Source organism: Papio anubis, chromosome 4, assembly GCF_008728515.1.
Source record: "Papio anubis isolate 15944 chromosome 4, Panubis1.0, whole genome shotgun sequence".
NCBI lineage: Eukaryota > Metazoa > Chordata > Mammalia > Primates > Cercopithecidae > Papio > Papio anubis.
In genome coordinates, this window is record NC_044979.1 from 37,380,885 (window position 1) to 37,397,865 (window position 16,981).

At 39.1% G+C, this 16,981-nt stretch overlaps 1 protein-coding gene across 7 annotated transcripts in view; it reads right to left on the minus strand.

Moving 5' to 3' along the window:
- Positions 1-1,043: 1,043 nt before the first annotated feature.
- Positions 1,044-16,981, minus strand: part of CPED1 (cadherin like and PC-esterase domain containing 1) — a 308,960-nt gene continuing 293,022 nt past the window's right edge. For 6 of the 7 annotated variants that reach the window (XM_017957126.3, XM_003896508.5, XM_009203763.4 and 3 more), the window contains one exon: positions 1,044-3,054. In XM_017957126.3, coding sequence (XP_017812615.2) covers positions 2,842-3,054 — 213 coding nt within the window. In that variant the 3' untranslated portion in view covers positions 1,044-2,841. The remainder of the gene's footprint in view (positions 3,055-16,981) is intronic. The other variant, XM_009203765.4, reaches the window with a different exon arrangement.

Here is a 16,981-nt window from a genome sequence, read left to right on the forward strand (position 1 = left end):
TCTTAATCTCACCACTATATTAGACACCCCTCCCTACTCTGCCAAAGCATTATAACTTTGAAATAACTCTTACTGGGTTACATAATTCTGAACCATTTCTATATTTCTTCTTGGAATTCTTCCGTGAAAGGAAACTAAAAGAAGACATTTCAAATGGAGAATAGTATTAGTTTTTTCTCCATAAGCATCATGGGAAATATTTCTCAAAAATCAGTAATTTCTTCCAACACATTCTTAAGTAGGAATCACTGCTCTGTAGAGAAGACTTCTAGGCACATGGGCAAATAACACAAGGAAGATCAAATGACCCAAGTGTAAACCCACCCAACCAGCAGGCAAATGTGAGCCCTTCTTTTTCATGCCTGTGCAGGATCTTATCTGCCTACTTGGGTGGCTGGCAAATAGTACACTGTGCTTTTAAACACACACATACACACACACACACACACACACACCCGTGCCCACCCACACACAAGATCAACAGTGACGCTTGGAAATGTTTATGCAGTTATTCTTGACTTTTAATGTTATAAATGTTTTCTTTAGTTTAGTTTGGATTGGATTCTAATAAATTCTTACCAAAATAATACATTTCCTGTAACTTTTACACCTAAAAATACGTTAAAATGCCTACTCCCATTTTTTTCCCCTTGAAATTAGGAACTTGCTAAATACGTATAAACACATGTGCACACACATACACATACACCTAGGTAAAATAAAATGCAGTTTCAGTTAAGGAGCAATTAAAATGATTCTTGGCATTTAAGTGTCTTATTATTGCTATTATTATTATTATTTTTAAAAAGCTTGTCACTACAATACATTTTCTTCATACATTTTGGTCATTGCACAGTGGGAAGTTCATCTGATCATAAACTTAGAGAATATTAGGCTTAGAAGGGACTATCTAGTTAATCCTGTTTAACCACGCTATAATACTTGAATCCACATGAAAATATCCCTGCCAAGTGGTCACTGTTTGCGTGGTTGTACATCTTCAGTAAAAAAGAAAATAAAAGATACTCTACAAACACAGACTATTACTTGTAAGACATTTATTAGCGATATTATTACAATTGTTTCTAAAATCCATTATTATTTCAGCAGTGAAGAGGCAAATACCAGAGTAACCTCAGTCAGATGATTACGGATAGGTCAAAATAAAATTATAAGAAATACTGACTGTAAAACTGCTACAGAGTACACAGTATGTTAAAACATGATGGAGAGGCTGCACACACAGGCAACGTTTTATGTCATTAAAAAAAATCACTGAAAATCTAAAAATGATGTTTGCCTTTAAGCGTATATTAGAAAAGTCTTATTTTTAAAGTTAATACCGTATCATTCTTCTAAAAAAATTATCATCTGTAAGATGCAGATTTGTATTGTTTATATCAAACGATATTTGCATTTATGTAAATATAATTTAAGACAGTTAAATATAAACTCGTGTTTATCTTCATATAAAAATATATATAAAAATAGAGTATTTAAAGGAAGTGGATATTCATACAAAAGAACTGATCAATCAAAATAGGTGTTTTTTTCTTGTACGGTAGTGAAATTGAGGTATTTATATATTTGGTAATTTCAGCCATGTATTGAATTAACCCTCTCAGCTTCCCACCCCACCCAAAAAAGACAAACCTTTAAAATCCATTGTAACTGTGTGATGTTATCTCACAACAAAGCATTTGTATAATAAAGAAATTCACCATTTTGAACCTAAAGAGATAGAAGAGATAGTTCTCACTACTAGAATTAGGTATGTATTATACGTATGCCACAGTTTTAATAAAAAAAATAATTTTATGTCTACTCTAAATTTGGATTTGACATAGTTGCTCAGGAAAATCAAAATATAGATACTAGTAACATAATACTATTTGTGGACATATGCAAATGCTCAATGGGAAAAAATACCTATGCATTTAAGAATGCATAATCCTTTGCAAAATATTTACATAAAATGTAATTGTAATTTTCAGTTACATAGGGCTGTAATGGCAAACACAAGATTTAAATAATATCATCAATGAAACATAGTAAAGTAATACATGAGGCACTAAATTTTGTTACTTACTTTAAAATTATGTATTTCATTAATTCAGACTGCAGTTACCCATCCAAGTGCACAGATAGGACAAGAGGGAATGTTTATGAGAAACACAAGAAGTGCAAAGTTAAATATATTGGTGTTTTAACGATAAAATATTTCACTTTATATCTCTCTCATAGAATCTCTTCAAATTCCCTTGTGGAACATTCCTGTTTTTTTCTTTCAGTAATACAATTTAAAAAGTATAGGAAGAACTGTTTTTCATAAGCATTAGATTCACAAAGCCTAAGCCATCATAAACACCACATTTTCTCCTGGTGAAGAATGCAAGCACAACCTCTACTTGCCAGTGGAATGTAATTGGCTTTTCTCCTTTTCAATATTGATGTACCTATAGAGATGGTAAGACAAGACGAAAGACCATTATCTTTTTTCACATAATTCAAGTGTCTGTATATTTCTCTTTATTATCACAATGCCATACCTGGCCCACAGTGGTTCTGGTTAATAACTATGCTTCAAGTAACGTTTTTCTAGGTATATCTTTCACTGTGAAATGGACTTGTGTTCAAGGTCACATCTTGAATTCATAAAGCTGTAAGAAGAAGTGTTATCATTATTTAACTGTGTGTGTACTGGTGTGCATGCATGTGCTGGTGTGCACAAGTGTGTGTGGTCAATCTCAAATGTGTGTGATGCACAGCTCTTGGCTCCTAGAACATTGTCCGGGTGAGTAGCTTGTCTCCAGCTCCAGATTCAGCTCTCCTGCAGGGCGCCTACATAGTCCTTTTATTTACACACATCCTGCTGAGAAGGATTTCAGAACAAACCTGATTTATTGGACCTCTGACATGATATGGAGATCGAAAATTTGTTACAGTGCTCTGTTGTAGTTTGCTTTGATTGCTGAAATATCTTCCCAGGATATGATTTCTTGATCTTTTCATTTTAATAAAGTTATATTCTTTGGATAACTTTGATTTCACTACCTGCAAATGAAGAGCAAGAAAACTGTGAGGCAAAATCAAGAATATCTGATCCTTGCATAACTAACTCTCAAACTTGAACATGCATCTCTGCCACACGGATGTTGCCAAAAGGGCATGAATATGACTTACATAACCAGGAATGGCTCTAACTTACGTTTCAAAAAAGACCAAGGTTAAAATTCAACTTTGTCACTTTTCTTACCTCATTGCAGCTGCCTCCAATGCAATTAAGGAACAGTCTCAGATGATTTATCTGCCACTCTTGTGTGTGTGTGTGTGTGTGTGTATGTGTGTGCGTGTGTTTTCAGGCCAGGCACACTAACATACAGTTTGACATAGCACCACAATAGGAAAGGCACTGGTGTGCCTTTGCCGGGCCACTGATTCAAACATGGTACCCTAAACATGTCATGGCACTCTTCTATAAAATGGCAATTAAAGCTATTTTCAGAGAAAAGAAAAAATTTTTTTCCATTGCAGAAGCTGTTACTTTTAGTGGTTTTGTTGCTCTGGGCACTTGCACTATTAAACTAATAACTTTGTATATTTAGATATATATATGTAGATTTAGTTTTGGATCTTTCTTTCTTTCTTTCTTTCTTTCTTTCTTTCTTTCTTTCTTTCTTTCTCTCTCTCTCTCTCTCTCTCTCTCTCTCTCTCTCTCTCTCTCTCTTTGTTTCTTTCTTTCTTTCATGTATAGGAGGCTAAAGTAACTCCACTGGATGCTAATCTGCCATGTTGACTTCTGATTAACCCCAGTCCCAGGAAGGTCTGTAAGATTTCCAGTTTATCTATTGTTCCTTGTGTAAGAGCACACTTACGGTAAATCCTGCCCTTAGGTCAAAACAACCTTGATGTTATCATACTTCAATCTTCCTACACATCCCTCTGAATCACCTTTTTCCAATGGCATATAAACTCTGAGTCTGGGGTGATAATGGTGCAGGGAACCACCATCGTGTCTTGCTGTCACCTGAGATACAGACAAGGCTTCTGTTTGTAAGTCCCTTTTAAAAGTTCCTTTCTAAGAAAATGGATTTGTTGGCCTCTTTCTTCAGCCTCTCAGCTTCCTGAACTTTTGGGGGTAGGTTTGCATAGATCTGCTTACCACAGAGAACAGTGGTTTTAAGAAGCATCATAAGTTATAAAAGGGTATATAATAAAACAGTTTATTTCCTATTTCTGTTCCTCACCCCAAGCTACTAAATTCCCTCCCCAAATAGATTATTCATTTCTTGTGATTTCATTCATGGTTACTTTATGAATAGATATACGGACACATCCAAACAAAGAGGCTACATTTGTAATCTACTTGTATATTTTACAAACGTTGTCCGGGTGAAATCATATAATTATCAGCTTTAATTACTGAGTTAATCAAACTCAGGTTGTTAGCACTAGAGAGCAAAAGGGGGACAGAGAGAGAGAGATTGGGGGAAAGTTGGGAAGTAGAAAAAGAGAGGAAGGGAAGGAGAAAAAGTACTGGTAAGAATGTTTTGGGTGTCTTTATAATAAATGAATGACACATGGGGGGCTGGCAAGATGGCCAAATAGGAATAGCTCCAGTCTGCAGCTCCCAGTGAGACCAAGGCAGAAGGCGGCTGATTTCTGCATTTCCAACTAAGGTAACCAGTTCATCTCACTGGGACTGGGTAGACAGTGGGTGCAGCCCATGGAGGGAGAGCTGACGCAGGGTGAGGCGTTGCCTCACCAGGGAAGTGCAAGGGTTGGGGAACTCCCTCCCCTAGCCAAGGGAAGCCATGAGAGACTGTGCCATGAGGGATGGTGCTATCTGACCCAGATACTACGCTTTTCCCACAATCTTCGCAACCCACTGACCAGGAGATTCTCTTGGGTGCCTACGCCACCAGGGCCCTGAGTTTCAAGCACAAAATGGGGCAGCCATTTGGGCAGACTCTGAGCTAGCTGCAGGAGGTTTTGTTTCATACCCCAGTGGTGCCTGGAACACCAGTAAGACAGAACCATTCACTCCCCTGGGAATGGGGCTAAAGTCAGGGAGCCAAGTGGTCTTGCTTAGTGGATCCCACCCCATGGAGCCCAACAAGCTAAGATCCACTGGCTTGAAATTCTTGCTGCCAACACTGTAGCCTGAAGTTGACCTGGGTCACTCGAGCTTGGGTGGGGGTAGGGGCGTCTACCATTACTGGGGCTTGAGTAGGCAGTTTTCCCCTCACAGTGTAAACAAAGCTGCTGGGAATTTTGAATTGGGTGCAGAACCCACCACAGTGCCAGGCTGCTTCTCTAGATTCCTCCTCTGTGGGCAGGGCATCTCTGAAAGAAAGGCAACAGCCCCCATCAGGGGCTTATAGATAAAACTCTCCTCTCCCTGGGACAGAGCACCTGGGGGAAGGGGCAGCTGTGGGCACAGCTTCAGCAGACTTAAACATTCCTGCTTGCTAGCTCTGAAGAGAGCAGAGGATCTCCCAGCACAGCACTAGAACTCTGCTAAGGGACAGACTGCCTCCTCAAGTTGGTTCCTGACTCCCGTGCCTCCTGACTGGGAGAGAGATCCCAGCAGGTGTCGACAGACACCTCATACAGGAGAGCTTCAGCTGGCATCTGGCAGGTGCCCAGGTGCCCCTCTGGAATGAAGGTTCTAGAGGAAGGAGCAGGCAGCAATCTTTGCTGTTCTGCAACCTCTGGCGGTGATATCCAGGCAAACAGGGTCTGGAGTGGACCTCCAGCAAACTCCAGCAGACCTGCAGAAGAGGGGCCTGACCATTAGAAGGAAAACTAACAAACAGAAAGGAATAGCATCAACATCAACAAAAAGGACGCCCACATAAAAACCCCATCCGAAGGTCACCAACATCAAAGACCAAAGGTAGATAAATCCATGAAGATGAGGAAAAACCAGCACAAAAAGGCTGAAAATTCCAAAAACCAGAATGCCTCTCCTCCTCCAAAGGATCACAGCTCCGTGCCAGCAAGGGAACAAAACTGGATGGAGAATCAGTTTGAGGATTGACAGAAATAGGCTTCAGAAGGTGGGTAATGACGAACTCTTCCAAGCTAAAGGAGCTTGTTCTAACCCAATGCAAGGAAGTTAGTAACCTTGATAAAAGGTTACAGGAACTGCTAACTAAAATAACAAGTTTAGAGAAGAACATAAATGACCTGATGGAGCTGAAAAACACAGCATGAGAACTTTGGGAAGCATACACAGGTTTCAATAATTGAATCGATCAAGCAGAAGAAAGGATATCAGAGATTGAAGATCAACTTAATGAAATAAAGCATGAAGACAAGATTAGAGAAAAAAGAATGAAAGGAAAAGAAAAGGAATGAACAAAGCCTCCAAGAAATATGGGACTATGTGAAAAGACCAAGCCTACGTTTGATTGATGTACCTGAAAGTGATGGGGAGAATGGAACCAAGTTGGAAAATACTCTTCAGGATATTTTTCAGGAGAACTTCCCCAGCTGGACGTGGTGGTTCATGCCTGTAATTCCAGCACTTTGGGAGGCTGAGGCAGGCGGATCATGAAGTCAGGGGATGGTGACCATTCTGGCTAACACGATGAAACCTCGTCTCACTAAAAATACAAAAAATTATCTGGGCATGGTGGTGGGTGCCTGTGGTCCTAGCTACTAGGGAGGCTGAGGCAGGAGAATCGTGTGAACCTGGCCTGGGAGGCGGAGCTTGCAGTGAGCCGAGATTGTACCACTGCACTCCAGCCTGGGTGACAGAGCAAGACTCCGTTTAAAAAAAAAAAAAAAAAAAAAAAGGAAAAGGAATGAATGAAGCCTCCAAGAAATATGGGACTATGTGAAAAGATCAAGCCTACGTTTGATTGCTGTACCTGAAAGTGATGGGGAGAATGGAATCAAGTTGGAAAACACTCTTCAGGATATTATGCAGGAGAAGTTCCCCAACCTAGCAAGGCAGGCCAACATTCAAATTCAGGAAATACAGAGAACACCACAAAGATACTCTTCCAGAAGAGCAACCCCAAGACACATAATCGTTAGATTTACCAAGTTTGAAATGAAGGAAAAAATGCAGCCAGAGAGAAAGGTCAGGTTTCCCACAAAGGGAAGCATCAGACTAACAGTGGACCTCTGCAGAAGCCCTACAAGTCAGAAGAGAGTGGGGGCCAATATTCAATATTCTTAAAGAAAATCAGAATTTCATAGCCAAACTAAGCTTTATAAGTGAAGGAGAAATAAAATCCTTTATAGACAAGCAAATGCTGAGGGATTTTGTCACCACCAGGCCTGTCTTACAAGAGCTCCTGAAGGAAGCACTAAATATTAAAAGGAAAAACCAGTACCAGGCACTGCAAAAACATACCAAATTTTAAAGACCATTGACACTACGAAGAAACTGCATCAACTAATGGGCAAAAACGAGCTAGCCTCATGATGACAGGATCAACTTCACACACAACAATATTAACCTTAAGTGTAAATGGGCTAAATGCCCCAATTAAAAGGCATAGACTGGCAAATTGGATAGTCAAGACCCATTGGTGTGCTGTATTCAAAAGACCCATCTCACACGCAAAGACACACATAGATTCAAAATAAAGGGATGGAGGAATATTTACCAAGCAAATGGAAACAAACAAACAAACACCAGGAGTTGCAATCCTAGTCTCTGATAAAACAGACTTTAAGCTAACAAAGACCAAAGGAGATAAAGAAAGAAGGGTATAGGTATACCCTTATACATAATGGTATAGGGATCAATGCAACAAGAAGAGCTAACGATCGTAAATATATGCACCCAATACAGGAGCGCCTAGATTCATAAAGAAAGTTCTTAGAGACCTGCAAAGAGACTCCATTCCCACACAATAATAGTGGGAGACTTTAACACCCCACTGTCAATATTAGACAGATCAACGAGACAGAAAATTAACAAGGATATTCAGGACTTGAACTCAGCTCTGCACCATGCAGACCTAACAGACATCTACAGAACTCTGCATCCCAAATCAACAGAATATACATTCTTCTCATCACCACATGGCACTTATTCTAAAATTGACCACATAATTGGAAATAAAACGCTCCTCAGCAAATGCAAAAGAACAGAAATCATAACAAACAGTCTCTCAGACCACAGTGCAATCAAATTAGAACTCAGGATTAAGAAACGAACTCAAAATCGTACAACTATATGGAAACTGAACAACCTGCTCCTGAATGACTCCTGGGTAAATAATGAAATTAAGGCAGAAATAAATAAGTTATTTGAAACCAGTGGGAACCAAGACACAACATAGCAGAATTTCTAGGACACAACTAAAGCAGTTTTTAAACGGAAATTTATAGTACTAAATGCCCACGTGAGAAAGTGGGAAAGATCTAAAATTGACAACCTAATGTCACAATTAAAAGAACTAGAGAAGCAAGAGCAAACCAATTCAAAAGCTAGCCGAAGACAAGAAATAACTAAGATCAGAGCAGAACCGAAGGAGATAAGAGACACAAAAAACCCTTCAAAAAATCAGTGAATCCAGGAGGTGGTTTTTTGAAAAGATTAGCAAAATAGATAGACCTCTAGCCAGACTAATAAAGAATAAAAGAGAGAAGAATCAAATAGACACAATAAAAAATGATAAAGGGGATATCACCACTGATCCCACAGGAATACAAACTACCATCAGAGAATACTATAAACACCTCTACGCAAATAAACTATAAAATCTAGAAGAAATAGATAAATTCCTGGACACATACACCCTCCCAAGACTAAGCCAGGAAGCAGTCAAATAGATCAATAACAAGTTCAGGAATTGAGGCAGTAATTAATAGCTTACCAACCAAAAAAAAAAAACCCCAGGACCAGAAGGATTCACAGTCGAATTCTACCAAAGGTACAAAGAGGAGCTGGTACCATTCCTTCTGAAACTATTGCAAACAATGCAAAAAGAGGAACCCCTCCCTAACTCATTTTATGAAGCCAGCATCATCCTGATATCAAAACCTGGCAGAGACACAACAACAACAAAAAAGAAAATTTCAAGCCAATATCCCTGATGAACGTCGATGCGAAAATACTCAATAAAATACTGGCAAACCAAATAGAGCAGCACATTAAAAAGCTTATCCACCACAATCGAGTCGGCTCCATCCCTGCGATGCAAGATGGGTTCAACATATGCAAATCAATAAATGTAATCTATCACATGAACAGAATCAATGAAAAAAACCACATGATTATCTCAATAGGTGCAGAAAAGGCCTTCGATAAAATTCAACACCCGTCATGCTAAAAACACTGAATAAACTAGGCATTGATGGAATGTATCTCAAAATAATAAGAACTATTTATGACAAACCCACAGCCAATATCATACTGAATGGGCAAAAGCTAGAAGCATTCCCTTTGAAAACCGGCACAAGACAAAGATGCCCTCTCTCACCACTCTTATTCAACATAGTACTGGATGTTCTGGCCAGGGCAATCAAGCGAGAGAAAGAAATAAAGTGTATTCACAAATAGGAAGAGAGGAAGTCAAATTGTCACTGTTTGCAGATGACATGATTGTATATTTAGAAAACCCCATCATCTCAGCCCAAAACTCCTTGAACTGATAAGCAACTTCAGCAGTCTCTGGATACAAAATCAATGTGCAAAAATCACAAGCATTCCTATACACCAATTATAGACAAACAGAGCACTAAATCATGAGTGAACTCCCATTCACAATTGCTACAAAGAGAACAAAATACCTAGGAATACAACTTACAAGGGATGTGAAGACCTCTTCAAGGAGAATTACAAACCATTGCCCAAGGAAATAAGACAGGACACAAACAAATGGAAAAACGTTCCATGCTTATGGATAGGAAGAATCAATATTGTGAAAATGGCCATATTGCCCAAAGTAATTCATAGATTCACTACTATTCCTATCAAGCTACCATTGACTTTCTTCACAGAATTAGAAAAAACTACTTTAAATTTCATATGAAACCAAAAAAGAGCCCGTATAGCCAAGACAATCCTAAGCAAATGAACAAAGCTGGAGGCATCACACTACCTGACTCCAAACTATACTACAAGGCTACAGTAACCAAAACAGCATGGTACTGGTACCAAAACAAATATATAGACCAATGGAACAGAACAGAGGCCTCAGAAATAACACCACACATCTACAACCATCTGATCTTTAACAAACCTGACAAAAACAAGCAATGGTAAAAGGATTCTTTATTTCATAAATGGTGTTGGGAAAATGGCTAGCCATATGCAGAAAACTGAAACTGGACCCCTTCCTTACACCTTATACAAGAATTAACGCAAGATGGATTAAAAATTTAAACATAAGACCTAAAACCATAAAAACTCTAGAAGAAAATCTAGGTAATACCATTCAGGACATAGGCATGGGCAAAGACTTCATGACTAAAACACCAAAAGCAATGGCACCAAAAGCCAAAATAGACAAATGGGATCTAATTAAATAAAAGAGCTTCTGCACAGCCAAAGAAATTATCATCAGAGTGAAGAGGCGACCTACAGAATGGGAGTAAATTTTTGCAATCGACCCATCTGACAAAGGGCTAAATCCAGAGTCTACGAGGAACTTAAACAAATTTACAAGAACAAAACAACCCCATCAAAAAGTGGGTGAAGGATATGAGCAAACACTTCTCAAAAGAAGACATTTATGTGGCCAACAAACATATGAAAAAAAGCTCATTATCACTGGTCATTAGAGAAATGCAGATTGAAACTACAATGAGATACCATCTCATGCCAGTTGGAATGGCGATCATTAAAACATCAGGAAGCAACAGATGCTGGAGAGGATGTGGAGAAATAGGAACACTTTTACTCTGTTGGTGGGAGTGTAAATTATTTCAACCATTGTGGAAGACAGTGAGGTGATTCCTCAAGGATCTAGAACTAGAAATACCATTTGACCTAGTAATCTCATTACTGAGTATATACCCAAAGGATTATAAATCATTCTACTATAAAGATACATGCACACATATGTTTATTGCACCACTATTCACAATAGCAAAGACTTGGAACCAACCAAAAGGCCCATCAATGTTAGACTGGATAAGGAAAATGTGGCACATATACACCATGGAATACTATGCAGCCATAAAAAAGAATGAGTTTCATGTGCTTTGCAGCAACATGGATGAAGCTGGCAACCATCATTCTCAGCAAACTAACACAGGAACAGAAAACCAAACACCTCATGCTCTCACTCATAAGTGGGAGCTGAACAATGAGAACATATGGGCGCAGGGAGGGGAGCATCACACACTGGGGCCTGTCAGGAGTTTGGGGGGAAGTGGAGGGATAGCATTAGGAGAAATACCTAATGTAGATGATGGGTTAATGGGTGCAGCAAACCACCAAGGCACATGTATACCTATGTAACAAACTTGCAAGTTCTGCATATGTATCCCAGAACTTAAAAGTATAATAAAAATAAAATAAAATAATAACAAATTATGAATTTCATCACTTTAATGTAATTATAACATACTTTTTCTGTCACTATTTGGACATATAAACTAGTATCAATGACTAATGAAAGTAATTCTAGCTTACGCAGTTTTTAAAAAATTGTTTTGAGTTATACATAATAATTTAGGTACATATTTTTTCATCTCATATAAGGTATTGCAATGAAAATGGTTCCATGTAAACAAAATTGAATATTTTTTAAGAAATCCCATGATATTTATTTGGAAGAGAAATAGTTTTAGTTACATTGCAAATGAACTTGAACCATTTCTTGAAAGTTATTTGAATAGGAAATATGTAAAGATCTATACCAAATTATTAACAGTAGTGACCTTTTGGTAGAGGAATTATAGGACATTTTTAACGTATTCTTGTAACTTTTGGCTTGATTTTTTTCTTTTAGTATAATACAATGAATGTGCATTATTTTGTAATGATAAAATTGTGAAACTATTCACATTTGAAGAAAAAAATGAAACAATAATATGTTTTAAAACCAGTTATACTCTGCTGACCACAAAGAGATGTTTTCCTGTAGCTATGGAAGGTTTGGCTTTGTCTTGATCAGGCCCTCAAATCAGGTAACTCTTAAGAAATCCAGTGAAATCAGGAGGTTGTAGTGAGGAATCCCTGTGGATTGTAATTTAGAGCTCAATTTGCAGTCAACCACTGATTAATATTCTAGGTCCTGGGGTCAAAAGTTTCTACTGTGTACAGCTCTTTCCACCCTTATTTGGTTATATGGTAACTCTAAATATGATAGGCAGGAGAGGTACATCAATGTTTTCCTGAAAGTTTTGTCAATTTTAGAGGAGGTTTGTACTCACAGCAAGATTAGTGAACAGTCTTCAGGAAGTTTATTTAAGAAAACATTTAAGCATAAATATCACATTCGACCTTGAAATAATATTTTTCCAATGTTCTGAAGCCAAAATAAGGTTAATTTTGTTTATACGATTTTATCTAGAGTTCCGGCTTTTGCAAGTGCCTGATGGTCTGCATACTAATTACATGCAAAGTAGAAATGGGTCCATCCCAGTGAAAAAGGTTATAGTTCTTTAAACATTATTTTAATATTTGTGTGATTTTAGGGTTGAATTTAAAGCTGCATTACAAACATTGGATAATGCTGGTGTAGATGCTTACAACAATCTTAAATGTGATCCATAAACGGGATATACAAAAATATAGATCTCCAGTGTATCTGCTGAAGCATATGGCTTCCATTTGGGAGTAGTGTCAGTATTTTGACAAATCTCGATGGGAAGGTTGATATGTCTATTTTTAGAGATCACTAAATTGATGTCTGAGAAAGGAAATCAGGATGATAGGGCCTCTTGTAGCTTCTGAGGACCAGGCTAATGCCTTCTACAGGGCCAGTGCTCCCATATGTTCTTCAAGATAGAACTTTTCATGCCCAGGCCAGTGACTGGCCCAACACTTAATTCACTTGGTTTCCCTTGGAAACTATTTTGTAGAAAATAATCAAAGATGATGTTTCCTAATCCCTTTGTTAAGTCATTAGCATCCTGATACTATAAAGAATTAGTTCAATTTTGATTTGTAAAAATTCCTTTGCCATTGTGAATTGAATCCAGGAGCATTAAAAACATCTGACAGTATTTTATGCTGCATCACTAGCCCATACAATTTATTTCAGGAATGCAAAATGTTTCAATATTATGAAATATTTCATTACAGATAATTACCAATTATATGTAACTGTATGATTGTTTACCCTGAAAATCCAAGGAATATACTGAAAAATAATTAGATATTATAAAGTTAACATTTGAAAATTGTATAACTTTTCTGTAGTCTATAAATAATTAGTAAGAAATATATTAGAAGAAAGATCCCATTACAATACTGAAACAACTTCACAAAATTCAATAATGATATATAGGATGCAGGTGAAAAATATATCAAAAGTTTAATGAGTCATTAAAAAGCACATGAACAAATGCAGACATGTCATGTCAAATCTTCCCAAGTTAATTAAAATGCTATTCCAATTGTAATCACAGAAGAATTTGGGGAAAACATGAAAAAAAAAATTCTAAAATACATCTTAAAGAATAAATGTAGGAAAATAGTTAAGACCATCTGAAAGGAAAAAAAAGTGATAAGAGGAGACTTTCAATGCCAGGTATTCATTAATCACTATGAACAGAGTCTACAAGCATGACTCATTATGATTTGAATCTACCATCAGCTGACTGAAGGAGTGCTAGTGGTCACAAACTTGGTGCTTCTTCTCTGGTTTCTGATGCCTTCCCTGGCTCTTACACCTCTCAGTTTTCCTTTGGAAACCTCTTTTCCATGGTAAATAAAGTCTCTTAGAGAGTCACCATTGTCACTGAAGGTTTCCTTGGTTTCATTGCCAAAATTTAAATGTTGCTTCTCCAGGAAGACACCACAACCCTCTTGTGTATGTGTGTGTGAATGTGTGTGTGTGTCTGTGTGTGTGTGGCAGCAGAAGGTAGGGGGTATAAAAGGGTGGCACTGATGGTGGTGCTACTTGTCCTACCATGGTTAATGATCTTTAAATATCAGGTTAGGCTTTGTGTCCCCACTCAAATCTCATCTTGAATTGTAATCTCCATAATCCCCATGTGTCAAGGGAGAGACCAGGTAGAGGTAATTGAATCGGGGAGGTGGTTTCCTCCATGCTGTTTTCATAATAGTGAGTGAGTTCACATGGGATTTAATAATTTCATAAGGGGCTCTTCCTCCTTCACTTGGCACTTCTCCTTCCTGCCACCTTGTGAAGAAGGTGCCTGCTTCCCCTTTGCCTTCTGCCACGATCATAAGTTTCCTGAGGCTTCCAAGTTTCTGAGCCCTCCAAGCCTCTAGGAAGTTCCAAACATTTTCCCATCTTCTTCTGAGCCCTCCCAACAGTTCAGCTATGCTGAACTGTGAGTCAATTAAACCTCTTTCCTTTATAAATTATGCAGTCTCAGGAAGCCCTTTATAGCAGTATGAAAATGGACTAATACACCAGGTGTAGTTAATTTTCTCTGAACATCTACTGCTACTTCAAGGACACCACTTTTCCATCTGCAGCCTTTATTCCTGTTATTTGGGGACTCATGTTATCCAGTGATAACTTGTTCTAACATCTCTCCAGTGCTGCCATCCACCAACTTCTTGAGCACATGTGTAATCCTGTTACCATCCTAGATATTAACTGGATTTTTAAAAATCAAATTTGATCAGCCATTAACCTTATAATCCTTCAGAATCTCCCAGGGGTAGGAGAAAGCATGCTAATGGAAAAGTAGTGTGTCTTCTAGGAGGATCCCAGGTTTGGACTGAGGGATTCAGTAATACATGGGCCTGTGTAATGCACTGACAGGCAAGGCATTCCTGCCAGGCTTATTTATGAGACTGAGGAAACCCTGGGGAAAGAACCTTGAGGCTGTGTCTTCTACTTAATTTCAGATGCAACTTGGCATGTCTCACCTCTACAAAGATGAGTGATATGATTTGGCCATGCCCCACCCAAATCTCATAATGAATTGTAGTTCCTGTAATCCCCACATGTCATGAGAGGGACCTGGTGGGAGGAAACTGAATCATAAGGACAGTTACCTCCACGCTATTATCACAATAGTGAGTGAGTTCTCAGGAGATATGATGGTTTTATGAGGAGCTTTCCCCCACTTCACCATGCACTTCTCCTTGCTGCCACCATGTGAAGAAAGACATGTTTGCTTCCTTTCCACTATGATTATAAGTTTCCTGAGGCTTCCCCAGCCATGCTGAACTGTGAGTCAATTAAATCTCTTTCCTTTATAAATTACCCAGTCTCACATATGTCCTCATAGCAGTGTGAAAACAGACTATTATAGTAAATTGGTACCTAGTAGTGGGGGACTGCTGTAAAGATACCCCAAATGTGAAAGTAATCTTGGAACTGGCTAACAGGCAGAGGTTGGAACAGTTTGGAGGGCTCAGAAGAAGATAGGAAAATGTTTGGAACTTCCTAGAGACTTGGAGGGCTCAGAAGACAAAGATGTGGGAAAGTTTGGAACTTCCTAGAGACTTGTTGAATGGCTTTGACCAAAACGCTGACAGTGATATGGACGATAAAGTCTGAGCTGAGGTGGTCTGAGGGAGATGAGGAACTCGTTGGGAACTGGAGCAAAGGTGGCTCTTGTTATACTTTAGCAAAGAGACTGGTGGCATTTTGCCCCTGCCCTAGAGATCTGTGGAACTTTGAATTTGAGAAAGATGATTTAGGGTATCTGGCAGAAGAAATTTCTAGCCAGCAAGTGTTCAAGAGGAAGCAGAGCTTAAAAGTTGAGACAATTTGCAGCTGATGATGATGTGACAGAAAAGAAAAACACATTTTAGGGGATAAATTTAAGCCAGCTGCAGAAATTTGAGTAAGTAACGAGGAGCCAGGTGTTAATCACCAAGACAATGGGGAAAATGTCTCCAGGGCATGTCAGAGACCTTCATGTCAATCCCTCCCATCACAGGTCTGGAGGACTAGGAGGGAAAAATGATTTAGTGGGTCAGGCCTAAGGCCCCATGCTCTGTGCAGCCTCAGGACATAGTGCCCTGTGTTCCAGCTGCTTCAGCTCCAGCTATGGCCAAAAGAGGCAAATATACTGCTCAGGCCATTACTTTAGAGAGTGCAAGCCCCCAAGCCTTGGCAGCTTCCAAATGGTGTTGGGCCTGCAGGTGTGCCGAAGACTAGAATTTAGGTTTGGGAACCTCCACCTAGATTTCAGAGGATGTATGCAAACGCCTGGATGTTCAGGCAGAAGTTTGCTGCAGGGCAGAAGCTTCATGGAGAACCTCTGCTAGGACAGTGCAGAAGGGAAATGTGGGGTCAGAGCCCCCACACAGAGTTCCCACTGGGGCACTGCTGAATGGAGCTGTGAGAAGAGGGGCACTGTCCTCCAAACCCCAGAATGGTAGATCCACCAACAGCTTGCACTGTATGCCTAGAAAAGCCACAGGTACCCAATGCCATTCTGTGAAAGCAGCTGGGAGGGAGGCTGTACCCTGCGAAGCCACAGGGGAGCTGCCCAAGGCTGTGGGAGACCACCTCTTGCATCAGCATGACTTGAATGTGAGATCTGGAGTGAAAGGAGATCATTTTGTAACTTTAAGGTTTAATGATTGCCCCACTGGATTTTGGATTTGAATGGGGCCTCTAGCCCCTTTATTTTGGCCAATTTCTTACCCTTTGGAATGGGTGTATTTACCCAATGTCTGTACCCCCATTTTATCTAGGTAGTAACTAACTTGCTTTTGGTTTTGCAGGCTCATCGGTGGAAGAGACTTACCTTGTCTCAGATGAGACTTTAGACTTCGACTTTTGGGTTAATGCTAGAATTAGCTAAGACTTTGGGGGACTGTTGGAAAGGCATGGTTGTGTTTTGAAATGTGAGGACATGAGATTTGGAGAGGGGCCAGGGGCAGAATGATATGGTTTGGCTG